Here is a 26,521-nt window from a genome sequence, read left to right as displayed (position 1 = left end):
TGTGTCCGGTAGACAGTGGCGTATGGATCATGCACGGTAGAGTGGGCTGCAGCGATTCTGAGGCGACGTAGAGCGGACGTCGCTCGTTCGAACAACGTTGATGGTAGCGACGGGTGATGCCTGCTCACAACGACGCTCAGGCGGGTCGAATGTGGACTTGGTGTAGCAGTAGAGCTACTTGCGATGATCACGAGACTGGTCTTGAGAACTCAAATGCAGAGAAAAAGGGTGTTTTGGTGTTGGTAGGGAGAGGGAGAGATACCCACTTAGAGCAACGAGCTGACAGGTCCGAGCACAGCTGCCCTTGGAAAGCGCCGTCTTTGGTGGACCCTGCGTCCAGATAAGCGCTTCCGAAGCTCAGTTTCTTGGACTCGAGTTGAGCCATTGTGGAAAAAAAGTACTTGGAAATTCAAACCGAAAAAGATGTACTTGAAATACTGATGGCTGGGGCAGCAGCGCTGCACCATGCTAGAATGCTCACTCAGCATTGGTCGATCCTCTGTCGAAACACTCGTACTTGCAATTGTCGATCAACGCAAACGTCGATCCAATGATACCAGCTGGTTCCCAATGTTGTCAGTGACTGCTTAAGACCACATGGTCGCGAGTGTTGCAACCAGGTTGTTTGGTCTCGAAGACATTGCTTCGGCCGGTAGCTAGCATGGCGCAAAAAAGACGAGTCTGTGCGGCTCTCTCCGTGACCGGATTTCATGACATCAGTCTGCGCTGTCTACAGGCCTGACCTCGCGCCGTGCTTCGTTCGGAAAATGCAGACCAACACAACGTGTCCGCACGCCTTGCAGATTTCGGGCAGTTTCCCTCTGTCAACGTGCCCCGAGTTGCGTTGCTGCGTTGGATGCCTCCACACACACACACAGCACAGACGCGCCAGTTGTGAAAAATGTGGCTCTCGATGCTGATGATCTGCGCGGGCCATGTCTCGCTGTGACCCTGATTCAAGCCCTGGCTTGATCCTTTGCTGGCTGCATCCCTGGATCGTGGCAGCCCGTGAAGCTCTGTCCTCTGCCTGTCCCCCGGTTGGATTACAAATAGCGGGCCGTCTAGAGCCAACGCGATTGCACCTGATGCTCCTTTCCATCCAACCACAACCTGAGACTCTTCTCCATTCGAGATCAAACCATCGCAAACATGTCTAACCTTCCAGGACTCCTCATTGACATTGTAAGTCTTAGCATCGTCTCATCCTCCCCTTCTCAATAATCTCATGCTGACCCTTCCTCTCGCACAAATCTCCACTTTCTGTCGTACAGCCTCGCAACCCGATCCTCGCCGTCGGAATCCCCGTTGCGGTCGGCGTCGTCAACGGCTTTGCCACCAAGTCGTCCAACTACTCTGCCGACTCCGTCTGGTACAAGTCGCTCAAGAAGCCCTCGTTCAACCCTCCCTCGAGCTACTATGGTATCGTCTGGCCTGCGCTCTACGCCTCCATGGGTTGGGCTTCCCACTTGACCGTCAAGGCTCTCGACCGCACCCCTCCCGGTCTCGGCCGCGACACCGCCAAGAAGGCCCTCTCGCTCTACTGGATCCAGCTCGGTCTCAACGCCCTCTGGTCGCCCCTCTTCTTCGGCGCTGGTAACGTCGGTCTGGCCCTCGTCAACATCGGCGCTCTCACCGGTACCGTAGGTCTCTGGGCTAACACCGTCAAGGATGTCGACGAGACCGCTGGTTGGTTGGCCGTCCCTTACGTCGGCTGGATGGTCTACGCCACTTACCTCAACGCCAGCATCTGGTGGCAGAACTACGGCTCCGCCAAGTTCGGAAAGTTGAAGAAGGAAGCCAAGGACCTCTAAACGAGACAATTCCTCGGCTGATCTAGCGGACAAATGCATGTATTTCTATACACTCCGGAATTCCTCCAATCTGATTGACTATTCTACTACAATACACGTTTGACAATGCTATCAGGCGTGACGAACCGAACTCTGATCGGTATCCACACTATCCCTGCGATTCTTGATCGGCATAAACTGACGATCCGGATCGTCCTGACCGAAGAATACGGTAGATCCTTCGACCATACCTCTGTCTACCCTGCTGTCTCTGCTCGAGTGGGCTTCGAGTTTGGCCATGGCGTCGTCGAAGTCCATGTGTGTGGTGAGCGGACGTCGGGGGAGCGGGGTGAGGGCGTGTCGGGCGTCGAGGTTGATCGAGAGGATGTTGGAAGAGTGTGCTCCCTCGGAGACGCTGATCAGGAGCGAGTACTGTTGCTGCACCGAGGTGGTGGAAGCGATGCTTGAGGCGGAGCTGTTGTTCGAGCTTGTCGTGGTGAGGGGGGTGGGGGAGTTGCGTTCGTACACTTCGAACGTGATCGAAGCGAAGTAATCCAAAGCAGGGATCTTGGGCATGACCACGTTGAGTTCGCTAGCGAGAACCAAGTTGAGCAAAGTATGGATGTGAGACTCCTTGGTAAAGTATAAACTGCAAATACCCTTCGACTCCTTGGCTCCTTTGAGATCTTCCACAATGTTCTTGAGCAGAGGCATGCTGGTCAGGAACCCAATCTCTTCCTTCTCCGAATCCGTGATACCGTACTCCCTCGGACAGATGAACGAAAACAACGCCAACGCTTTCCGATACAGCTCGTGAAGATGCACCAGCTTCTTGTCCAGATCCGAATCCTGGACCGCGGGATCCGAAAAGACGGTCTCGATGAACTGTCGATTGTGCAGGCCATCGTGGCTCAACATGTCGTACAGTTCGCTCGATCGCGATGGATCGTGTGGATCCTCCTCAAAGTCGTTGAACAGCTTCTCCCAGCGTTCTCGGAAGAGCCCAGGTGTCTCGTGCGTACACCATCTCGTCTGAACACGATCGATCCCTTTACCCAACGTCTTGTAGTTCGACCTCATCACCTCCCTCAACTTGCCCAGCAACGCAGCGATGTCCAGCGCCAACCTCGCCGGTGGCGGCAGATCCTCCGGCCAATCATCCGGCACGTTCCCCGCTTCGGGAGAATCCGGCCTCAAGGACGCCTTCAACTTCTTCTTGACCACATCCATCACATCCTTGGCCGCATTGCTGTCGTCCAACAAATCCTTGCGTATAATCATCTCCTTTTCCCCGCTCGATTCGTCCAGAAACGCAGCGGCGAAGATCTCGGCGCTAGCGGTGACCCTCCTCTCGCTCGAAGTGTAGACGGTGCAGTTGGACAGCGCATCGGCGTTCATGATGATCATATCCTTGCGCATGTTGTTGCCGAAATCCTTGGCTTGGTGACGAGCGGCGTGGGAGAACTCACCGCCCCATTTGATGATGAGTTGCATCTTGGAGAGGTCGCCGGAGTCCTTGTCGAAGCTGGGCTTGATCTGGACTTTGGTACCGGGTAGGTCCTTCTTGCGGTTGATGAGTTGGATGATGAGTTCGAGATCCGAGGTGTTGGCGCCGGGGAGGGAGAGAGCTTCCGAGGCGGCGGTGGAGACGAGATCGAGCTGCGTGCGCAGGATGATCTCCTCGCGTCGACCTTGGAGCAGCGCGATCAGCGGGGCAGCCCATGTCTCGGAGGGTTTGAAGGATCGTTTGAGTTTCTGTTTCGGAGTTCGATCGCCGTGACGGAACACAGTGACGGAGGCTTTCAAATTCCAAGCGGACCTCTCGCGTTCGCGAGGACTCGAACTTCCCATCCCGCTCCCAGAGCTTCCGATAGGTCTTCGGACGACGTTGTTCTTACAGAATCGACTGAGGATCTCTGCGCACTTGTCGTAATAGAAGTCGTTGCCCTTGACGAAGCTCCAGCCGTTGACGTCGATGACGTAGCTCTTGCCTCCGACCCGGAGCAGATCGAAGCCGCAGATGTTTTGCTTGAAGGCTTTCGAAATGGATGTGGCCATCTTGATCTCCTCGTCGCTGAGCTTGGTGATGTATCGGATCTCCTTGCCGTCCGGGTTTCGCTTGACGACGCCGTCGACGACGGGCGACTTTCGGGTTTCGGCGTGGACAAAGTGTGGACCGATGGTGTAGACCTTGATGTCCTCGGCGTTGTCGACGTCCATAAACTCTTCGTAGATGTAGGAACCGTCGGTTCGAGGTTCGACGAGATTGGGATCGTACTCGGACGACTTGTTGCCTACTTTGCGGAACAACCTCCTGGCACCACCGCCTCTGTTTTTGGGGAAATAGATGTGGATGTTGTGATCCTCGCCCGAAACTGGTTTCTCCACGAACGGCTTTGCAATCTTCCTCTCGCCGATGACCAAGTGATCGTAGCCGTCCATCTTACACTCCTTGGGCTCTCTATCCTTCCTCAAATCCGCGCCCACCCTCTGCTTCAGATCTTCGATGATCACATCCTCCAAATCCGGGCCGCCATCCCTATCCACCTCCAACCTCCTCGGCGTCGGCACACCTACACTATCCAAGATGGCCAGCACGGCTCTACGATCCCACAGCACCTGCTGGAGACGCAGATCGTTGACGAGCACAGGCTTGCGCAGATCAGCATAGGAGATGGCCTTGTCGAGCGGGAAACCAGTGGAGAAGAATGAGATGAGGACGTCGACGATGGGCCAATCTTGCACGGGTTCGTCGAGGATGACTTTTTCGCCAAAGATGGTGACGTCGAATTCCTTGGTGCTGATGAGACGGTTGAGGATGTTCTGCATGGGTTTGCTGCGGGCCTTGCGGTCCATGGCGGCTACGCCTAGCTGGATCCTCTCCATCTTTGGCGAGCGTAAACGGGGGAGGGACAAGCTTCGATGGTGATGATGATAAGAAGTGGAGTTTGTGAGAAGATGTCTCGATGTCGTCTTCACACACAAATTTGAGACAGAAAAACGAACGTGCGCACCCATAATTCCACAAAACAAAGTTCATGAAATCCGAAAATCGAAAAAAAGGTATGCGGCTCAAGACGGAGTGCAGCTGTAGAAGCAGGGATTGATATAAATATCGCCGCGGATAAGTATGCACAGCGCTTCAACCTCGTAGATGCAGAGGCAAAGCGATCCGACTCTAGTTGGATGCCGAGCATTCGATGTACGATGGTCGGTTGAACTGGGATATTGCGGCAATACACGCAGTCCCTGGGTGAAGTTTTGCTGTCTGGGAAAAGTCAGAGAGCGACGTGCGCACGTGGGTCCCATCATATCTCTCGGAACAGTCTCGGACGGTGTTCGTCTGGCTCACCTTTCACCAACTGGCATGAGCGACAGCAGCCTTGGGATGCGATACCGAATTGAGGAACAGCCAGGCCCGACAGCGACGCACACCGAGGCAGAGGCAGCAGCAAAGATCCGAAGCAACCGCTTGTGCCTTTCTGGAATAAGCCCCTTTCTCAACAAGCTTTGATTCTGGCAGGACACCGCGGCTCGGCTTGACCGAAACAGAAACGAAAGAGACCCCACGCACGCGTTAATTTTGACCGGTAAATTATGGTAAATGCGTGTTTGTTTCGCTTTCCGCTGTCAACACAGCCGAAGAGCAACACTCGACACTCGTCCCTGTCCTCCTTCTTGATCGTCTGCCACCACCATCTCGACTCCATCGCAGGCTGCAGGAGCACAGCTTCCCTCTACCACACATCACCATGCCTCGACCACACTCCATACGCTCTCTACAGATGCCAATGCGTCATCACGATGCAAACAGCCCTTTCCCAGCAGCTCCACCGTCGCCATCACTCTCAACAACAACCCGTGCCTCGCTCGACTTTCCCTCCCGACCTTCGGTTTTGATCACCCGCGCCGATCTGCGAACCTCGCTCTCTGCCTACGAATCGCTGCTCGCCTCGGCCAAGGCCTACACCTCGACCATGCTGTCCATGGCCAAAGCCTCTTCCGACTTTGCCTGCTCGCTCGAAGCCTGCGCTCGCGTCAAGGGAGCCCACGAATCCGGCCCCGGTCTGCAAGCTGCCTCCGGTCTCCACTTCCTCAAGAGCAACTACCTCCAACTCCTCTGCGACACCTTCTGGAAGGATTTCTCCATCCCGCTCCTCTCCCACTACGACACCTACCGTTCCGCCTGCACAGACCGCCAAGTTTCGCACGACAAGGCGGTCTCCCAGAAATCCAAGGAACTCAAGGAAGCCGAAGCACGCAACAACCGTGCCGGTAGGAAAAAGGAACGCGATCTCAACTCGTTCCGTCGAGCTTTGGCTGAACTTCAGTCCCACGTGGATGCGATCGACGACCTCAAAGCGAGCTACTACATCGAGGTGTTGGAGGCGGAGCAGGAGGTTTGGCAGTTTATCGAGAGCAAGGTTGCGTTGGTGGTGAGGTCGCAGATCGAGATCAGCGAGAGGATCAGCAGTAAAGGGTTGAACGATCCTGTGTTGGAGTCCATGTTGGCGACGATCCCGGATCCATTTGGAAGCTATGGTCCTGCGAAAACGGATGGGGAGATTTTCAGTATTTTGCCTCCGATCTCGTTGATCAGTTCGGGTGCGAATAGTCTGCACAACACGAGTACCGAGGCAGCGACGACGACCGGGGGGAACGATACTAGCGCCACGGATGTAGATGTGGGCGAAGAGGGTGGGAAAACCGTGTTGCCGGCAAACATCATGTCTCCGTCCACACCGAGCAAAGGTTTGACGAGAGCAGGGGTGAAGGTTTCCAGCAACACACCTACCCGCGCTGGTGGTGGTGATGAGCTACCATCGGCCTCGACGCCGAAGAACAAAGCTGCTTCGAGCGGGTCTTCCGCCGCAACGCCCAAAGCACGTTCCAGCAGCAAACCGGCGGCACTCAACGGTCCGACTCACTTGGCACGCGATTCGCTGCTCGGCTTGTCGTCTGTCTCGGAAGCGACGACCGCGGTTACCAGCGATTCGCCGAACACCGCGACTGGTGGACTGTTTGGATCGGAAAGCATGGATTTCGAAGACTTGCTTTCCCGCGAACCTACCGCACCTTCTGAAACGAAACCGACACCAGAGATCGTCTCATCGGATGAGGCGGGAAACGATGCAGCTGCAGAAGCGACCGCAGCAGGTCGATTGCGACAGGTACTCAGCATCATCGAGGAGGACGTCAACGGTCCGTTGAGTAAAGCGGCTGCCATGGGTACTGCGTCGAGACGCGTCAGTGGGGTGTACGATGCCGGTCCGGATCCATTTGCTAGTCCGACCAAGAAGAACGAGGGCAAGAATCGAGATGGAGATGAAGTGGGTGATAAGGAGAATGCCGATGGTGGAAAGGAAGGTGGTTCGAGTAGGCATAGGAGATCCTCGTCCAAGCTCAGCATCGACTAATGCATGGTTCTTCTGTTGCTCTCTCAAGTACTTGTCGTGTTCGTCTGTTTGTCAATGATATACCCCCCCTGTTCGATTCACATTCAAGTCCGGTGTGCGTGTCGAGTGACACAAGATGAAGGCGTCGAGGATGATGTTAGTGGCGGAGTAAGTGTTAACGCACGAGAAGGTGTTGCAAGAGAAGAAGCCAATCGAAAGGCCCTTTAAAAGCAGAAAAAAGGGTTCGACGCAGGTCATTCCGAAAAAAAACACAACGTCACTGCGCGTGCTGCCGGTCGAATGACACTGCGTCAATTGTTGCAGAGCGGCTCGCTCATTGGTTCACATCGCCGTCGACAATTGTCGTTGCATTGGCTTGCACACTACACGAGGATCAGGGTTCCGCGAGGGTGATGTGGAAGAAGGAAGCAGCTGACTTCGAGTTGACATTGTCAAGCCTGGATTGGATGGCGCTACGGTACAACATTCGGATGGGGCAAAGACAGCGAGTTTCGGACCTAGAGCAATAAAGCTCTCCCGACGTATTCCACAGGGTTTCGTCGTTCGGCAATGCCGAAACGGGGTTGACGATCACTTACTCGCTTTAGAGCATACTCTCCTGGCGGCTTGAGGGAGAGGCAACCGAGAGCTGGTTTGTTTGGGATTGTTGCTGCACGAAAGCGTAACGTCTTGCAGCTAATTTCAAACACAGATGAGATGCCTAAGAGAGCGAGTTGTGGGTCGCGTGAGTGCTCGTCACCCTTGTGTGTCGCCAAAAATGTGGAGTTAGAGTTGGCAAGGGAAAAGGCGAACGGACCACATCCAGCGCGGTTTCCATCGTCATGTGCCTCGTTCCAGACAGGCTTGTCAACTCAGCCCCAAGCCAAGCTCTATTTAACCCTTCCCTCTCTTTCCCGCTTTCCATCCTCCATCACCATCACCATCACAACTCACATTCAAACACCCTCGACATTGACAACCACTTCCTTTCACTCTCTCTTTCTATTTACATCCTCTCCGCAAAACCTTTTCTCGTTTTTTTCGCAACCATGAAGCAATTCCACAAAGTAGTCTACAAACCCGACTCGCAATCCACCGACGAATTCATGGTCATCGTCAACCCCGAGGAGTACAAGGCCTGGATCAAAGGTGACAAGACCATCCCTCTCGCGGATGTGGTCGACTCGTTCGATGTTTTCCACACCGGAACCGGTGCTCAGGGGATCATGGGTAGACCGTCAAAACAGCAGCTCGAAACCGTCTTCGATTCGCACAAGGACGTCGACGTCGTTACGCACATCTTGGAACGCGGTCAGTTGCAGGCGGCTAGCCAGAAGGAAGCCTACAGCACGACGAACGACGCTAAGCAGGGTCAAAACACTACGTCCAAGGGTAGCGGTGCCGGTTTCGGTGGTCGTTAATACCCCTCAACACAAGGAAACACAAGGTGAAGAAGCAGGGAGATTGGTGTTGAAGACGAAAACACAGGGGAGATGTTGTAGTCCTCGAATGCTCATGTTATTCCCCCCATGCCCAACAAACCATAATCTAATGTGAACCCGAACAAACAATGATCTTCTCCACACGCAGTGCACCTGTCAAAAGACTGTGGTCACCCACTTCAGTTCGATCACAAACTTGCATGGCGGTTCAACAAGCAACCTCATCATTCCGCATTCGTGGCTTTGTTTTTCTCATGGGCTTTGCATTGAGCATCTCTTTTTCAACCTGGCATAGTTGCGATCCGCTCATCGTCTTCTCCTACCACCACTTCTGGCAGCCTCCCTTCTGTTGCGCCTAGACGCCCTGATGTTGGCCTCCTCCAACTTCTCGAGATCGTCGTCGTTGAGTCGTTCCAGCAGCGGACCGAATTCGCGTGATTCGAGCCAATCGCGCCAGATGCCGTCGAGCGGTCGTGGGCCGCGCGAGAGGATCTCCCTCACCGTATAGGTGGCATTGTGGAGACGTTGCGATGCGCTCAGTGCGGGTTCGGGGGCAGAGGCGGGGGCGGAAGCGAGGGGGGTGGAAGTGCCGGGAGTGGCGTCGGATTGCATGTTGGAGATGCGCGCCGAGGAACGCGTGGCGGGGATGGGCGCGGTCGAGACGACGGGTGTGGGTTGGATGGCGGGCGTAGAGGTGCCTTCGCGCGTAGGTGCAGCAGTGGCGGTGGCGGTGAGGTGCAACGTCTCGACATCTTCTTCGTCGTCATCGCCGTCTTCGCCTCGAGCTGGTGTTGCCGCTTCAGTGGTCTCCTTAGCGTCGTCCGTCGCACTCGCCACTCCCTCTTGAGCAGCTATCGTCGACTTTTGATCTTCTCCATCATCCGCGACTGCAGCGGGCTGAACCGACGGCTCGCGCGTCGTGTTGACACCCGTACCATCAGCCGACGGCATCTGCGACTCGGAATCACCACGCTCGAGCTTCTTGCGCTGCTTCTCGAGCTTCTCGGCATGCAATTCGGCCCAGGCAGCCTCGATCTCCTTCTCCTTGTCCTTCAACACCCTTCCGCTGCCCCCTAGCTGCAACTCGAGGGCGGCACGCTTGTGATTGATGAGCTGTTCGCGTACGCTGTTGGCGATGAGCGCTTGTGCTTCACCGGACAATCCGAGATCGTCGCAGAGCTTCCTTGCGAAGGATTCGGGCGTGAGAGGAGAACAGAGATCCCATTCGAGTCGATCGCGGAGCATGTGTCGCAGTATTTGGACTTCGTAATCAACAATGACGCGAAGATCGTCTTCAAAGTCACCGAGGCCTTGACCGGCGTCGAGTCGTTTCGCCATCTGTTTGCGCCATCGTCGCTGCTCTTCATCGCTTCGTTCCAAGCCCCAGTTCCATGGACGCCCCTCCTTTGTGGCCTCTTCGTCTGGGTCGTACTGGCTGCGTTCGGACTCGGGGAGCGCCAATTCGCCTTGTTTGGAGGCGAAGCGTGCAGATGCCCAGACTCCTCCCGCGGCAGGCTCCATCTCGATGTCGGCGACACCAGTGGCATCGTCGATCTGCTGGTTGATCATGTTCATGATCTGGGTAGCGTAGGGCTCGACGGGGATATCGAGATCTTCGAGCAGAAGCTTGGCAAAGTGGTGGGGAGAGATGAGGCGCTCGTTCATGTTCCAGGTGAAAGAGTCTTTGATGCGATACTGCTCGGCCTCGAGATCGATCTTGATGGGGACCAAGATTTCGCTCTTGCCTGCTTGACGCGCGAGATCGTCGTCGGTGTGGTAGACGTGGTTTGTGCGGTGGAAGACACGCTTTGCGATCATTTTGGAAGCTGGTGGTGGCAGACCGAGATAGGCGCGGGAGGAGTCCTGTTCGGCATCGTCTTCGAGACCTCGCTTGAGACCTCGCGAGCCAGCCTCATCCTCGGTTGGTACTTCCTCTTCAAACTCGTCGTCTGAGCTGCCTGCTTCGGCATAGCGAATGAAGCCGGCAGCGGCACGTCTGCTGCGCCCACTGGCGCGGGAGGAGCGATAGGGTGTGGAACCACCGGAAGGGTCATGGCCTGGCGTGCTGAAGGGATCAAGAGGTTTGCCGGATGGGTCGTACCATTCGGATTGAGGCATGGACTGGAGGAGGTTTGTGGTTCCGGCCTTGATGCGCGCGGGGAAGGTGCTGTACATTGCCTGCGGGATGGTGGGAGCGGATGCTGCGGTACCGCATGGTCTGAGCGGGGCAGAAGGGGTGCCCGGAGCTATAGGAGCGGAACCTCGACCCATGAAGTGAGTATGTGGGAGCGCTTGCAATTGCAATTGGCTTATGACCTGCGGCTCTGCTGGTATGTTGACAGATGCTCCAAAGGAGGGTTGTGAAGGATGCATGGTCAGGTGTTGGTGTTGACCTTGTATCAAGCCGCTGCTCGAAGCGGAGGGCGTTTGATGGAACTGCGGACGTTGTGCTGATGGTTGTGGATACGCAACGGGCGAAGCATAGGATGTAGCTTCGTAGCGCGAAGAGCTTGAAACGCCATTGGCCATAGCTGCGGGTGTAACGACGGACGCGTGTGAAGAGGAAGCAGCAGATGCGGATGGTATCGATGCGGGCGCCGGAGACTGGTGTGCCGATGTCGATTGGCGCGCGGACCGACGTGGACGGTCCATTATGTCGGTTCGTATCTGGTGCGAGCTCGAGACCGATCGACGGCGAGGCAGCAGTCCCAGATTCGCGGCGGCGTCGCTGATAGTATCTGGGCCTCTCGTGCGACCGATGTGGTGTCGAAGGATGGGAGCGAGGTGCGGATAGCCGATACGGTTGGTGATGTGTGCGATCGAAGGATGAGAAGCGCAACCAAAGCACGAAGGAATGAAGCAATTGCTTCTCAAACACTCTGTGAAATCCATCGCTCGCCGCGACACTCAAAGACGCGCTTTCGCTTTCTCCTCAATTTAACGTTCTTTTCCACTTTGGCACTTCTCCCGCGTCACATCTCTAGATAGCCCTCCCCGATTCACCCGATCCCCTCTCCGCCAAGAAGAAATGCGACCTTTTTGACAGCCTTCCTCCTCGCCTTGTCCTGCTCCACTTGCTGCTCAGTAGTGCAGGGTCCTCTTCCTTATCCCTCATCATCGCCATCCCACATGTTCACACCTGCAACCAGATCAAGCGGTCTGCGCGCCCTCCGAGCGCATCGCAACGCAGCCTCGGCCTACCTCCCGTGTTGCGGCGGCATCCCTCGCTGTGCCCGATCAACAGAAGCATCCCAAACACACTTTCGCACACAGGCAACGTCTTCCGCTGTGGCAGGACCTTCAAGACCGTTCTCATCGTGTCCACGGCGTCAATCCCCAGCGCATTTCGAGGTATCAACGAATAGCGCAAACAATGATGCGCATTACGGTGCCTTCCCGACACGCACACATACCTGCGGTGAGCTGAGGGCCTCGCACGATCAGCAGCAGGTCGTTCTCACCGGCTGGCTGCGGTCCTCTCGACAAGTGTCGAAGCAGCTCGGCTTCTTCACCCTCTTCGACCACACCGGTAGTGTTCAGCTCAAAGTACAACCAACAGACGCATGCCCCAATCTCCTCGACCATCTCTCTTCGATACCCTTGCAGAGCGCCATCCTGATCAGTGGAACAGTGGCTTTGCGACCAAAGCAAGATTCCAAGGCAGATCAGTCCACCGGCGCGATAGAGATCCTACCCGATAGCTTCATGCTCCTCAATCCAGCTACGAAAGATCTGCCCTTCCAGCCATCCGACTCCGTTCATGCATACAGCGTCTCGAGCGAGCTTCGTGCTCGGTACAGATATCTGGATTTGCGACGTCCATCGCTCGCCCGAAATATCCGGCTGCGCAGTCGTATCACACATGCAGTCAGGAACCATCTCTATGACCACGGATTCCTCGAGATCGAAACTCCCATACTTCTCAGATCCACGCCCGAAGGCGCTCGCGAATTCCTTGTTCCCACTCGAACCTCGTCTACTGCCAACAACTCGGCAGAACCCTCCTTTTACGCCCTACCACAATCCCCGCAGCAGCCGAAACAGCTCTTGATAGCATCCGGAGTCACTGACAAGTACTTCCAAATCGCAAAGTGTTTCCGCGATGAAGACGGACGCAAGGATCGTCAACCCGAGTTCACTCAGATCGACCTCGAGATGGGCTTTGTCAGTGGTGGACCTGAAACGGCTGCAGAGGCACAGCAGCCATCGTCACATGCAGCGCACGAACATGCCGATCCTCGCGATGCTTCAGGTCAGTGGAGGATCGGCGGTCACCAGGTTCGCGACGTCATCCAAGGCCTGGTCAAGCGCATTTGGGAGGCTGCCGGCAGAGGCGCCTTGCCCGATCGCTTCCCTGTCATGTCCTACTGGACAGCCATGACGCGCTACGGATCAGATAAGCCCGACCTACGATACGCTCTTTCCCTTCACGACATCTCTGCAGGCTTCAGATCTTCGTCTGAGCCAGAGCTTCCCGATCTTGACGCATCGCGTGTTAGCCTCGAGATCTTGCCGTACCAGCATCACGCCGCCGGTTCGCTGTCCAAAAAGGAACTCGAAAGCCTCCTCTCGCCCTTCAAAGGCAAAGTCGAACGCTTCCGCATCTCATCAAAGGACAACGTTCACGAGTTAGCCGCGCTGCTGCTCAAGAAGAGCAACTTGACGCGTTTGTTCCTCGGTCAGGAATTCGAGAACGATCTTCCCGCTTCCGAAGTCGACGTCGAACACCTCGCTCAGACCTTGCTTATTGCGATCGAGTCTGAGTCGCGAGAGGCGGACTCATCCGAGCCGGTCGATGTGTTTGTCTCGATGCGACCGAATCCACCAGAGGGTGGCAGCACCGCATTAGGAGATGTACGCAAGCTTCTCGCCGCCGCTCTATGCTCCAAGAGCCTGCTCACTCTTGACGCCGACGCGTTCACCTGGATCACCGAGTTCCCCCTCTTCACACTCGCTGATGACGACAAGAACCTCCTCTCCTCCCTCTCCTCCTCCTCGTCCACCACTGCTTCCACACGATGGCAGTCATCACACCATCCATTCACCGCTCCCGTAGCCTCCGATATCCCACTCCTCCTCTCCTCTGCCCACAACCCTTCCAGCATCGCCTCCATCCGAGGTCAGCACTACGACCTCGTTCTCAACGGTCAAGAGATCGGCGGCGGCTCCGTTCGAATCCACTCGCGCAAACATCAGCAACACGTCTTTTCCGAAATCCTCCAACTCGATTATTCCGAACAGGCGAGATTCTCCCATCTGCTGCATGCTTTGGACTGTGGGGCTCCACCTCACGCTGGTATCGCGTTGGGTTTCGATCGTCTCATGGCCATCCTCTGTGGAACGGAAAGCATCAGAGACGTCATTGCCTTCCCGAAACAGGGTTCAGGAGTGGACCCGCTGTTCGGATCTCCTGCACCACTGAGAGGCGTGGACGAAGATCAAGGTGCAGCTGAAAAGTTACTTCGAATGTACGGTTTGACCAAATCCTCTCCCTCACAATAACATATCGTCGTCTACCATTGCTATCACTAGAAATACAAATTTTCTGCCCACTCCTTCACACCATGTTCCTGAGCAACACCTTGTAACACCCCTCATCATACGGCCTTCCATCCTTGACGAAAAACACCGTATCCTCAAAAACCCTCTCGCACCTACTACACGTAAAACACTCCGGATGCCACTTACCCCCCAACGCACTAATCAGATCCCCCAGTACCGGCTTCTTGCAACCCTTACACCTCGGCTTGTGCAGGTTCACATGGCACTTTTCGCAATACGGATACCCCTTGTGCACTATGAACTCCATCCCACCGTGTTTGACTTTTCCGTTCTCGTCGGCGGTCATCAGAGCGGGATCGCTGCCTGCTGCTGAACCTGCGGCTTTGGGGTCGAGGAAAGGATCGCCACAGTTGGCGCAGAAGAAGTGCAGCTCGTGGTAGCACCGTTCGTGGGTCTCCCCATCCGACCCAGTCAGCTCTTCGTCCGACACCGTGATGTACCGTTCGTCGACGATCGGCGTACGACAGTGGAAACACCGTTTCGAGAAGAGTTCGTGGTAGTCGAAGTGGCAATAGGGTAGACCATCGTGCTCGTAGAAGGCAACGTGTTCGAGTCCTTCGGAACAGTGAGCGCAAACGAAACATCCTGGGTGGTAGGTAGTGCCGAGCGCATGGACCACTTTCCCCGCGATCCACTTGCGACACCCTTGACACCCGGCTCCGCTGCCCACGGACGACGCCGAGACACGACCGTTGCCCGCTGAACCTTGATGCGGAGAAGCATTTGTCGAGGCAGAGTGACTTGTACCTGCACGCTGCGATTTGGCAGACGGCTCAGCGGAGAACGACACCGAGATCGAAGGGCCCTTTGATCCGGTGCTCGTCTGCGATCGTGCGTCATCGTCATCCGCAGTAACAGAGATCATCGGCCCTGCGTTCGGGGACGCATCGTCTTCGTCGGCTCCGGAGATCTGAATCGAGGGTCCCACTGCAGACCCATCGTCGTCGTCTCCAGGCAAAACGATCGTCGGCATTGCAACGGCCGACGCGGGAGCCTGCTGAATCATTTTCTGACCGGGAGGTGGCCCAGCTCGCGAAACGCTACTGCCGCGTCGACGCCTGGGCTTCTCCGGCTCCTCTTCCGGAGCATCAAAGCTGAACACGGGAATGCTGGGAGCCGTCGTGCTTGCACCAGGCGCAGCCGATGCAGGTGCGGTATCGTGCTGGCTCACCGACATGTTGACCATCGAGTCGACCAGCTGCACTGTATCTTGATAGCGTGCAGGCTCGTGACGACGTGCAGGTTGCGACTGTGGTGCTTGTGCATATACAACGTCCGGAACAGGACCCTGCGCAGGGGCATCCTGGAAACGCGCTGGAGCCGATGCTGGTGTGTGATCGGCTGTTTGTGCTGAAACAGGCTCCGGAAGGGCACGGGCGCGCACAGGACTTGCGTCGATGGATCGGTTGAGTGCAGAGCCGGCGCTTTGGCTGGCTCGATGAGCTGCTTGCACAGCTGTTGTGGGCGAATCGGTGTACTGCTGCGGCACGGTGCGTGTGGGAGTGCCGTTGGAAGGTGCGACGGGTTCGCTCTGGCTGGCAGGAAGCTCAGGGTTAGCCGCTATCCTTGTCGGTGGCAGAGGAGGCGAGAAGGTGGTACTGGCTAGAGCGCTGCGGAGTGGACGTCTTTGCGGAACGCCTCTGGCCATCAGGGCTTCGGCTGCGAGACGCACACTCTCGGTCCGATTCAGCGCCGAGGCGGGGAGACGGGACGTGGTCCCCGCGACGGGCGATCCTGGACTGCTGGGATCTGATGCTCTGGCCAGGTTGGATGAAACGTAACTGGACCCTGCAGACACAGTCGCGGGTGAGCCCGACGAAGGTGGTCTAGGAAGGTCTCGCCGGACACTGGCGCGATTGGTGAGACCGATGGGGCCCGTGATGGGAGAGCCAGGTGCCGATGGGTTGGACGAGGTGCGCGTAGGCTGAGGCAGTGGTCTGCGAACAGAGCCGACGGAGGAAGCAGTGGATTGTCTGCTCAGCTCGCTCACGTACGGTGGTTGCGGTGATGTTGCAGACGTGGGCGGAGAGCTGACGTGCATCGGCGGAGGGACATGAACGTTCGGTGGCAGAGGGGACATCGGTGCACCCGCCGAGACAGGAAAGGCGATGCCTGCTTGCTGAGGCGACGTCACGATTGCACCAGGATGTTCCCACGGCTGCTGCAGAGGTGGCGATGTGATGGGAGAATACTGAGCGGGTGATGCCGCCTGCTGGTACGGTGCTTGGCCGTGGGGCGCTGGTACCCAGGGCTGCTGCTGTTGCCGAGGCGTCACGCCGTAATGGGTCAAATGCGGCGAGATTGCTGCAGAGTGCGTCGGTACGTGCTGAAGATGCGTTGCGGGCACTCCGTTCACCATGGCATAGCTAGCAGGTGGCTGAGCGGCAGAGTAAGGGTACGCAGAGGCAGGTGCTGGAGCGGCGGTGGGATCGTATGCGGCCGGATGCACGGGTAAAACACCGTTCGAGGGCGGCGGTTGCGGCGCATAGATGCTTGCGTGTGCTGTCTGAGAGTAAGAGATGACGGGAGCACTGTCCCTACGCTCCCTTGGATAGGGGGCGTAGCTAGACCCCGAGTTGTGGTCCGAGTAGCTGTGTGCCATGGCAACTGAGGTGGGTATGGGTTGTTGTGCTTGCGCATACGCGGGGTCTGTGGCGGCAGCATAGGGCAAGTGCTGTGCTACATGAGCGGACTGCTGTGGCTGTTGCTGTTGCTGCGGCGACGGCTGGCGATGATAGAGCTGCTGGTGCTGCTGCTGCTGCAGCTGATGCTGATAATTGTAGAATGCGCTTGGCGCTGGTGGAACCGGATTAGAGGTGACCTTGGAACGTGCTCGTTTGATGGGCGACGCAGGCGTGGTGGACGAAGCAGCTGCCTCCTTGAGGTCGCTGACAGACGATCTTCGCGAGCTTGGAGGCTCTGGAGAGTGTGAGCTCGGAGGAAGGTAGCCGCCGCGTGTGTGCGAGTCGTTCACGGTGCTGCCCTTCTGAAAGGACAAGGGTTCGTACGATGAGCTCCTGCGTGGTTTCCGGACCGCGGTGGAGGGCGGAGGCGGAGGAGCATGAGCGAGCCAGGCGGACGACATGTCTACGGGTTCTTGAACCGGCATCTCGAGGGTGGGATTTCAGGCTGACGTGCCTGGCCGGGTAGCGAGGTGGGGCCTGACGAGGCGAAGCTTCTTGAATGAGCAACGATGTAGATCGAGCGGCTGTGATACGATCCAAGATGGTGGAGAGCAAGAAGCAAGCGAGCACACACAGCAGGTAACTTACGCTACTCTTGCAGCTTCGGCAGCAGCTCATGCAAACAATGTCCGCTGCACCAAAGCTGTGCTGAGCTGTGCCATGCTGCTGTGCTGCTGTGCTCGAATCCCATCACTTTATTTGTTATTCTCAGGGTTCACACTTTCAAAAATCACACGGCTCGACGCGCGAGACCAACACCGCGCCGACGTCGAAAACATTCAACTTCTCATGCCAAATCCACCAAAAATCAATCATCAACTCCAGGGGCATGCTGTAGAAAGGGGCGTTTTGGTTCCATTTTTCCCCCTCCAACATCGGTGACGCGACGCTGCGTTGTGAGGAGCCTTTCGCTGAGCTTGAAAATTGTTCTGCTGCGAAATTGATTGTCAGATTTCATGCTTGTCGTCTCTGCTCACCGTTGCAGCTTGCCGGCTCTGTTTTTCGCTCAGCTGAGACAGGGGCTTGACTGTCTCCATCATCGTACCATGGTGCCGCCTCTCATCACTGCCGTTGGTATCTTGTGCAGGTTCTATACCATGGACGATCTCTGCAGCTCTGATATCTAGCGATGGGACTTGGACTTGATATCCGTAGATTGAGCGTGGGCCGTCCGAGAACAGGAGGCTGTCTGCTTAGATAAGCACATGTCACGCTGATGCTTGGAAGAAATTGTCTGAAAGTCGGGTAGCCAGAAGTGCGCAATCGGAAGGCTGCGATTTTTCGCTTGGAGCCGTTTGCACCAGCAACACCTTGCACTCGGCCCTCCCGCAACCATCATCTGCTTCTTCCCTTCGCCCTAGTCATCACAGACGGCGACATTCGCACGCCATGTCGGCTCCTATCCGAAACCTGCACAGAGGTGCCGCTCGCGCCTTCTCGCAGAGCAGCGCGTCCCTCGTCTCACGAACAAGCCCGGCATGCTCCTCCTCCAACCCGATCGCTTCGTCGTCCTCGAGCTCGCCAAGGGCCAAGCAGCACAACAGGCGACAGAAGAGGAAGAAGGATGACATCCTCCGCAAGGCTGTCGAGATGTACCACCTCACTCCGTCGTTCCTTCCGAGCCCTCAGCAATCCTCTCTGGCCACGTCCGCCGGGCAGAGCTCGGCTTCCGCCTCCGCTTCGTGGGAGTCTGCGCTCGACAACACAATCTACTCTTCCATCCTCAACACAGACTCAGTCTCCCGACGATCTCCCAACCTTGTTCCCAGAGGCTTGTCCGAATTCTCACGCGAGCAGTCACAGCGTGCTGCTTCCGTTCCCGCCTTCGGCAACACCGAAGAGCTGGCGTCTAGCCGCGCCAAGGATATCCACTCCTTTGCATCGGACCTTACCAGCACGACCTTCCTCACACGCAGAGAGAGGGAAGCCGCCGCAGCCGACCTATCCTCAGCGAAGCGATCCCAGCCTAACAAGGGCGCTGCATCGTCGCAGCAGAACAACGCTGCCGGCCTGGACCACTTTACCGACGCCGACATCGCCATGTACCAGAGACGACACGACCATGCCGCCGGCGCTGGCTCCTCGTCCGGTCTTGACAGCAGCAGATACTCTGGCGCCGAGAGATTAACTCACCTCGACCGTATCACTCCCGGTGGAAACGAGTGGTACCGCAGTCAAGGGCTCGACACTAGAAGCGCCCGTGTCCGCGACGCCATCTTTGGCACCGTCAACGGCGAATTGCCCGGTCTCGAAGTCATCCGCGAGAGGATCGCAAAAATGAGGCGTGAGAACGCCTCGCAGAAGCCGACTTCCGACTGATGCGCAACTGACCACGAAGGCCAGAGTTCTCAACACAAGCCCAAGCTAGCACTGCGACACTCGTCTCAGCACGGTCTTGCACATACAGGACTCGGATAGTTCCGACAATCGCAAGTCGACATCACGCTCTTTGTATTATCACGGCGAACTTTTTCAACAATAGGCTTTGGTTCTCTTTTGGATTTTTCGTCTTTGCGAAACGACAGCCTGCAGCTGATTGGCCTGTCGGTTACGCCGAAAGCTCAGCGGTGGGCAGCTTCTATAATTGAACGTCCACCGACAGCTCTCGTTTAACGCCGCCACGATCCGTCTCGTCGTGGTCTCTCGCACGCATTGCCTGAGCTGCCATTTGCGAGACAGCTAGGCTCGGATCGATGAGAGCAGCGCAGCACGTGAACTGAGCTTTGCACTGCTCATCTGACAAAGCAGACAGGCCGCTTGCGGACTCGAGCATATATAGGGTTGCATCATTCTCCTGACCATCGGTTCACCCAGACGATCAGCCGCCTATTCTTTGAATCACTTTTCTGTGCGTCGTTTCCTCGAAGAATCTATTTCCAAATCCCAGGTTTGTCAACGTCGTAGGGCGGGCGCCGGCCACATCGCTTCTTCGGTCATGTCTTCCGACTCTACGTTCTCCTCCTTCGACAACGTTGGCAGCAGCAATGTCACCTCCAAGGTAGCCACTCCGTCTACGACTCTCCTGCCGCGTGCTTCGGTCATCGTCTTTGGCTCACAGGGCTCGGACTTTTTGAGTGCTTTCGACAACATCTTTGTTCTCTCACGCTACTATCCTGAGCTCTCCACCTTCCTGACCTTGGCTTTGGCTGCCGTTCGCGCTGAAATCGAAAGCGTTGCTAGTCGTCACAGCAATACGTCCACCTCGAACGGGTCGGATCCGATCGGCCAACGGCGGTCCGAGGTCGAGCTGCTGGCTTGCCTGCCTCCTATAGAACCGTTTACCGATCTCAAGGCGCTCGTCGAGTACCATCGTCGAAATCAGCTCAAGGATCCGGTCATCAATGGCGTGCTTCTATGCCTCCTTCAAACCGCAAGCGTCGTCGCTGTCTACTGCGTAGTACATGACGATCGATGTTGTCAGCATGCTCTCAGCACATCAACGCAATTAAAGCAAGCTTGGAAAGCTCTGACTCAGCCGCGCTCGCATCTGCTCGGCTATTGCACCGGCGTCCTACCTGCGTTCAGCCTTCGTCGACTGGCAGAGGATGATGCCACTGCTTGCAACGTCGATATTTGGAACTACACGAAGGACGCACTCAGAGCCATCCGCATTTGCTTCTGGATCGGGCTACGTTCGGCTCACGCCCGTCTTCGGATTGTTCAGGCAGATGATCTTCACAACGCAATCGACCAATACTGGAGCTTCTTCATCTCGGTCAAAGACACCGACTACCTCGAAAAGGTTGAGTTGCGTCTCGCACTGTTCAATGGATTTGAAACGCAACGGCCGCTGGACGAGTGTCTTCCGCTTGTTGTCTCTGCTAAGCAACACAACCAGATCTCAATCACAGGACCCCCGCGAACGCTGAAGCGCTTCGAAGCCTACCTAATGGAGCACCTCGGCTCAAAATGCAAGACTCTCCCTCTCAAACTTTTCGCGCCCTACCACACTCCTGCTCTGGCTGTCGAAGCGGATTCTGTGATGCTGGACCTCGAAAGTCGTGGTCTGATCGACGATTCCATGTTGCCCCCAAGCTCAAAGACCGTCTGGGAAACCGCAGGCGCTCGTGTGCTCTCTCAGACAAGTTTGCGTGGTGCCTCGCGGATTCTCGTTGACAGCAATCTCTGCGCGCCTGCAGATTGGGAGTCTATGATTGATCGTCTCGTTGCTCTGGAAGCCGAGCTGCCGCGCGACATGCATTCAGAAGATCGAATTATCGTCTCGATCTGTCCCGGAGCCAGTCTCGGCGCAGACATCAGGACGCGCCTCTCAGGTCTCAACAACATGCCGGTCAACGATGGATCAGTCGTCCATGTTGACGTCAACATGCTCTTGTCGAAGCAATCCTCGTCTTTGATGCAAGCGATTCCCACTGTTCCTCTTCCGCCTCAGCCTGACGTGGATGGAGAGGAGGTTGTGGTCGTGTCGATGTCGTGTCGCTTTCCCGGCGATGTACGAACCCCCGACCAGCTTTGGACATGCCTCGAGACCGGTAGATCGACCGTCGCAGAGATTCCAAAGCACTTGTTCGATATCGACGCCTACTATGGCCAAGGATTGAATCAGACCTTGGCGAGACACATGCACGCCTTGCCCGAGCACGTCGTCAAGTCGATGGATGCGCGCTTGTTCAGCATGTCGCCCAAGGAAATGGAGCAGCTCGATCCACAGCATCGTCTGGTGATGCTTTGCTCCTACGAGGCTCTCGAGCGTGCAGGCTATTCGGCAGAAGCCAACTCTCCCTCTTCTTTCGACGGCAAGCGCATCGCTGTCTGCATGGCGGCAAGCTGGGACGACTACCGAGAGAATGCTAGTTGGAACATCGGCAGCTACTTTATCACCGGCAACATCCGTGCATTCATCCCAGGTCATGTGTCTTTCTCGTTGAAATGGGAGGGGCCCAGCATCTCGGTGGATTCGCTAGAATGCTCGGCTGTATCAGCGCTCCAGTGGTCTAGGAGGGCACTGTTGAGCGGTCAGTGCGACGTCGCTCTTGCCGGTGCAGTCAATGTCCTGACTCAGCCGCAGATGTTCATCGCCATGGACAAACAAGGGATTCTCTCTCGCAGTGGTACGAATGCAACCTTCTCTTCTAGACACGACGGGAAGACCCGAGGCGATGGATGCGGAGTCATGCTGCTGAAGCGTCGCTCGACTGCACTGCGGGACGGCGATGAAATCCTTGCGACCCTGCCAGCCGCCAGAACCACATATCATGGGCGCAATCACGAACAAGAGCAAGACAGCGCCAGTCAGTCCCGCTTTCTAGCTCGCGTCATGTCGGAAGCCGGCGTGTGTGTCACGAGGCTTGTGCACATCGAAGCAGCCGGACACCACACACAACAAGGAGAGGCAGCCGAGTTCGAGTCCTTCAGCCGTCTTTCATCTCAGGACAAGGCCAATTTGGCCTCCAGAGGCGAAGACAGAATCTCGGTTGCCAGTTCCAGACCGAACATTGGCGCAGGGGAAGCAGTGTCCGCAATGGCGTCGGTCATGAAAGCGGTACTCATGATCCAGCGAGGAAGCGTGCCAAGGCAAATCTCGATTTTGGAACCATCCGAACTGCAGCTTAGTATCGCCAAAACATGTGCCGAATCTCCCTTGTTCGTGCCAACACAAGCGCGAAGTCTGCCACACGGTCGAAATCCCAGTGATCGATGCATCATCCTTGTCAACAGCCTTGCCAGCACCGATTGTCACGGCGTGGTGCTAGTGGGCGAGCCCACGCTTGACGAGGCTCCTCAGCTACATATACGGTCTACCATAGGCGACAAAGCTGCTCGTAGCCTTGACGTACCCGCTTGGGCGTTCGTACTTTCCGCCAAAACCCGAGAGTCGGCAGAGGTGATGAAGCAAGCATTGATCGACTATCTCCAGCGAGAAGTGAATCTTGCCGACTTGAGTTACTCTCTCACTTGTCGCAGAACACATCATCCGTTCCGACTGAGTGTGGTTGCTTCTGATAAGGACGATCTAATCCGACGTCTACGTACCGCTGCTATCACCGAGGCTAAGACACAGGCCGATCTTCCGCCGTTGGGTCTTCATTTGCAAGACTTGACAATCTCGTCTGATGGCAGCGTAAAGGGAGCTTTCAGCCACACCCTGGCACTGCAGGATTATCTCGAGGACCTGCCCGCCATTGCAGATCATTCCGAGACTTGCAGTGACGCAGAGAAGCAGTTTGTTGCGCTGCAGGCCTGCCTAGCTTTGCTCCTCGACGATTGCGGCGTGCATCCGTCTTTTGTGTCCTGCACCAAGAAGCTGAAGCACATCATTTACCGCCTCTTTCCAACGGCAAAGACGGACGATACTTCCGAAAGCTATTTTTTGGTCCGCATCGGACCTCTGATCAGCGTCTCATCTGACACATCGGAGGACCATGCTAAGCTCATTGAATCCACTGATTACGCTCAAAGGCTGCAGACCTCGTTGATCTCCACTCTGGCTGCTTTGCATCAACAAGGCTACTCCATCCAATGGATTGAGTTCTTCCGTCCTCATCTTGGATCTCTCAGCTTGTTGAAGTCGCTGCCAACGTATTCCTTCAGCCTGCAACAGTACTGGATGGACTACCACGATCGCAACCTTCTTCCGCGTCCAGCGTCCCGTGAGGATGGTCTCACCGGGTCCGTGGAGCCGTCTGCCAATACGACTTACGATCCACCCACTCAACCTTTGCTGGATCAACAAACGTCAGCAGATGAAGGGTCAATTACATACCGCTCATACGCGACCTCTGCTGTCCTATCGGCTTTGCTCGAGAAGAACATCCATGGCGCCGTGATCGTGGAGTTGATGACAGAGGCCATCAGAGAGGCTTCTCAATCCATGGAAACGATGGCCGACTCGGCAGATCACCCCTTCCTCTGCCTTAAATCTCCGGTGGCGCGCGATGAGTTCAGGTCCATCTCAGACATCGACGACTTGTCGATCAGCGTCAATATTGTTGCGAGCTCGGAGGATCGCATTACTGGTCAAGTCGAGGTCACAGCTGACCCTTCGCGAGCGCTGGTCGGCAGGCTCGTGTATGACTTAATTTCGCGAGAAGACATGTCTCGACGCTGGACGTGTCTTCAGAAATTGCTGCCAGAGAAGGTATCCCGGCTCAAGGATGAAGGCGAGCTCTTCTCTTCCAAGCTCGTCTACATCTCTCTACAAGCGAATCCCGCGACCGCTACAAAGTCGATCCAGAGGGCTCACTCCGACCGTGAATCGTGTGAGGCTGTCGTCTGCCACTCCGTCCAACCAGACAATTCTTGGTTGCTCGTTGAACGCAACCTCGTGTTGTTCGAACTCTTTGCCAGCCTAGAGGAGAGTGCGCGCTGGTTCGTCAACGATACGACCAACTCTGCTGGCGGCAAGCTCACGTTTATAGGCTTCGACGAAATTTTGATCCGTGGCGACTGGCTCTCAAGCCTTCAACGGCCGACAGGCTCCACGGGCAGATACACCGTCCACATCTCACACAGCCCGACAGCTGAATCTCCAAAGCCCCCGACTGCAGAGGCGCCAGAGCTCGATATACTCATCCTTGATCACGCCGATGAGATCGTCGGAGAGTTGATCAGATTCCGACTCGCGAAACGTTTCTACGAGGCAAAGAAGCCTGTATCTAAGGTCCAAGCAAAGGTCATCTCAGACTCTGCGAAAAATGCTGCGGCGGCGAAGGAAATCTTGCCGCAGATCAGGGCTTCTCCGTCGACGGCTGCAAATACACTGCGAACAAGACACACCGACCGGGCAGCGGGGTTGCACGCGAAGGTGCTGGACGTGCTTGCTTCGGAGCTAGGCATTGGGGTCGAGGAAATGAAACCTAGTGTGAAATTTGCCGATCTCGGACTGGATAGTCTTATGTCTTTGGTCTGCATATCTACGTTGGAGACGTTGAACCTCGGATTTGACATCCCACAGTCGCTATTCATGGAGTACGACAGTCCTGTGGAGTTGCTGCAGTTCATTCGAGGACATACCAGCGAGAGCACTGAGGCTGAGGAGATGGAGTTGGAGCAAGGAGCGACGGCTTTCGTTGATAGGGAAGAGCATCATAGTGGACAAGCGACGCCACCATTGTTAAGCAGAGCGGCTGTGACAACTCAGCAAGGACTGCAATCGGGCAGCTCGGCCGTAGAAAAAACCGTCAAGGCCATCCGCTCTACCATCGAGACTGAGCTTGGTGTTGACGAAGGCAGCATCGGTCCCGATGCCAATTTGGCCGATCTTGGTATGGACTCGCTCATGGCACTGCTTGTGCTCGGCAATCTGTCGGGAACCTTGCCGTTCGAGCTACCATCTTCGCTCTTTATGGATTGCACTTCGCTTCGGGAGATCGACACTTTTGTAACGACCCAACTCGGCGGTGCAACCGGTGCTGCTCCGAGCGCCACTGTCAATGATGCAGCCCCGGTCGCCCTTGTCGCTTTCACTCTACCACCTATCAAAAATCCGATCCTGTTGCGCAATAGCACAAAGTCAGCGAGCGGTCCTCCGCTTTTCCTCCTGCCCGAAGGAGCCGGTATGGCGACGATCTATCAGCTTTTGCCTGCCATCGATCGACCAATCTACTCGATCAACTCTCCTTTCCTTGGCGACGCTTTTGCATGGACGGGTGGCATCGCTCAGATCGCGCAATACTACCTTGCGAGCATCGAGACGATCCAACCCGTCGGTCCATGGCTTCTCGGGGGGTGGAGTTTCGGCGGAATGGCAGCATTCGAAATAGCACGTCACTTGGCTTCTATCCCCGGTGCGGACAACGACAGAGTCGCTGGGCTCTTTATCCTCGATTCGCCCAGCCCGCAATACCCTCCCCTGCCGATGAGCATCCTCGACTGGATCAAGGGCGCTCCCGAGGTCAAAGACATCGCTCCACCAACCATGTCCGCCAAACTCATCGCCCATTTCAAAGCAACCGTCGACAGCCTGATCGGCTGGAAACCGAACATGATCGGTACTCAGTCCAAGGCGTTGAAAACTCCTCCTAAGACATGGTACATTGTTGCAGACGATCCTTTGCCAGGTAACATTGAGGACATTGAAGAGATCAACGAGACAGTGCGTTGGCTTTTCCGTCCGAATCGTGCACGAACAAATGGCGCGGATGGTTGGCAGGAGGTGATTCCGGGGGAAGAGATCGAGGTCGTGTCCGTAGCAAACGCGAACCATTTCACGATGGTGAGAGAACCAGCGGCATCGCAGGTCGCAGATGTACTGCAGGATGCCTGCAGGAAAGCTTTGCTTGGATGAAGCGATCCTCAGGCACGCCATACTCTTCCCACTATCTCCCTCATCACCGAGCAAGAACATTATCCGCACATCGCAGAACAATCGACGCGCAGCACAAATTTGAAGACTCATGAACAATTGAACCAAGTTTCGTCCCTGGTCTTGTCCGTGATCTTCACCGCTCGTGTCTGTGCTCAGACTCTATTCTCTTCCTGCTACGTTCCATTGTACAGAGTTTGAGGGAGTCCGGCATGCATCCGTCGAGTCAGATCGACACGCGCGACTCATCAATCCTCGCGCTCCCCATCATGGTCGCCTACCATCATTTCACACACCCTCCACCCCTCGCCCTCCCTTACTCTCACCCGCACCGCTCATCCACAACCACCTGCATCTCAACTTCGAACCTGTCGATCACATC

The 26,521-nt window shown here is 56.1% G+C and overlaps 9 protein-coding genes across 9 annotated transcripts; 6 read left to right on the top strand and 3 right to left on the bottom strand.

Moving 5' to 3' along the window:
• Positions 1–1,149: 1,149 nt before the first annotated feature.
• Positions 1,150–1,811, top strand: PHSY_002575 (hypothetical protein; the record flags this gene model as incomplete). The annotated part of the gene is made up of 2 exons (XM_012333199.1): positions 1,150–1,182; positions 1,272–1,811. 2 exons carry the CDS (start codon positions 1,150–1,152, stop codon positions 1,809–1,811), a joined length of 573 nt encoding a protein of 190 aa, XP_012188589.1.
• A 111-nt stretch (positions 1,812–1,922) lies between these two features.
• On the bottom strand, positions 1,923–4,646 carry PHSY_002574 (cortical actin cytoskeleton protein; the record flags this gene model as incomplete). The annotated part of the gene is made up of 1 exon (XM_012333198.1): positions 1,923–4,646. The coding sequence occupies one exon, from the start codon at positions 4,644–4,646 to the stop codon at positions 1,923–1,925; it is 2,724 nt and encodes a 907-aa protein (XP_012188588.1).
• A 929-nt stretch (positions 4,647–5,575) lies between these two features.
• PHSY_002573 (hypothetical protein) lies at positions 5,576–7,207 on the top strand (the record flags this gene model as incomplete). The annotated part of the gene is made up of 1 exon (XM_012333197.1): positions 5,576–7,207. The coding sequence occupies one exon, from the start codon at positions 5,576–5,578 to the stop codon at positions 7,205–7,207; it is 1,632 nt and encodes a 543-aa protein (XP_012188587.1).
• A 1,028-nt stretch (positions 7,208–8,235) lies between these two features.
• On the top strand, positions 8,236–8,607 carry PHSY_002572 (hypothetical protein; the record flags this gene model as incomplete). The annotated part of the gene is made up of 1 exon (XM_012333196.1): positions 8,236–8,607. One exon carries the CDS (start codon positions 8,236–8,238, stop codon positions 8,605–8,607), a length of 372 nt encoding a protein of 123 aa, XP_012188586.1.
• A 327-nt stretch (positions 8,608–8,934) lies between these two features.
• On the bottom strand, positions 8,935–10,803 carry PHSY_002571 (hypothetical protein; the record flags this gene model as incomplete). The annotated part of the gene is made up of 1 exon (XM_012333195.1): positions 8,935–10,803. One exon carries the CDS (start codon positions 10,801–10,803, stop codon positions 8,935–8,937), a length of 1,869 nt encoding a protein of 622 aa, XP_012188585.1.
• A 404-nt stretch (positions 10,804–11,207) lies between these two features.
• PHSY_002570 (hypothetical protein) lies at positions 11,208–14,130 on the top strand (the record flags this gene model as incomplete). Its single annotated transcript, XM_012333194.1, has 2 exons — positions 11,208–11,298; positions 11,969–14,130. 2 exons carry the CDS (start codon positions 11,208–11,210, stop codon positions 14,128–14,130), a joined length of 2,253 nt encoding a protein of 750 aa, XP_012188584.1.
• A 55-nt stretch (positions 14,131–14,185) lies between these two features.
• Positions 14,186–17,275, bottom strand: PHSY_002569 (hypothetical protein; the record flags this gene model as incomplete). The annotated part of the gene is made up of 1 exon (XM_012333193.1): positions 14,186–17,275. The coding sequence occupies one exon, from the start codon at positions 17,273–17,275 to the stop codon at positions 14,186–14,188; it is 3,090 nt and encodes a 1,029-aa protein (XP_012188583.1).
• Positions 17,276–18,263: 988 nt separating this feature from the next.
• Positions 18,264–19,193, top strand: PHSY_002568 (hypothetical protein; the record flags this gene model as incomplete). The annotated part of the gene is made up of 1 exon (XM_012333192.1): positions 18,264–19,193. The coding sequence occupies one exon, from the start codon at positions 18,264–18,266 to the stop codon at positions 19,191–19,193; it is 930 nt and encodes a 309-aa protein (XP_012188582.1).
• A 616-nt stretch (positions 19,194–19,809) lies between these two features.
• Positions 19,810–26,121, top strand: PHSY_002567 (polyketide synthase; the record flags this gene model as incomplete). Its single annotated transcript, XM_012333191.1, has 1 exon — positions 19,810–26,121. The coding sequence occupies one exon, from the start codon at positions 19,810–19,812 to the stop codon at positions 26,119–26,121; it is 6,312 nt and encodes a 2,103-aa protein (XP_012188581.1).
• Between the last annotated feature and the right edge of the window lie 400 nt (positions 26,122–26,521).

This window comes from Pseudozyma hubeiensis (genome assembly GCF_000403515.1).
Source record: "Pseudozyma hubeiensis SY62 DNA, scaffold: PHS25, whole genome shotgun sequence".
Taxonomy (NCBI): domain Eukaryota; kingdom Fungi; phylum Basidiomycota; class Ustilaginomycetes; order Ustilaginales; family Ustilaginaceae; genus Pseudozyma; species Pseudozyma hubeiensis.
Note: the sequence above shows the minus strand (reverse complement) of the source record. Positions and strands in the feature narration are given on the sequence as shown.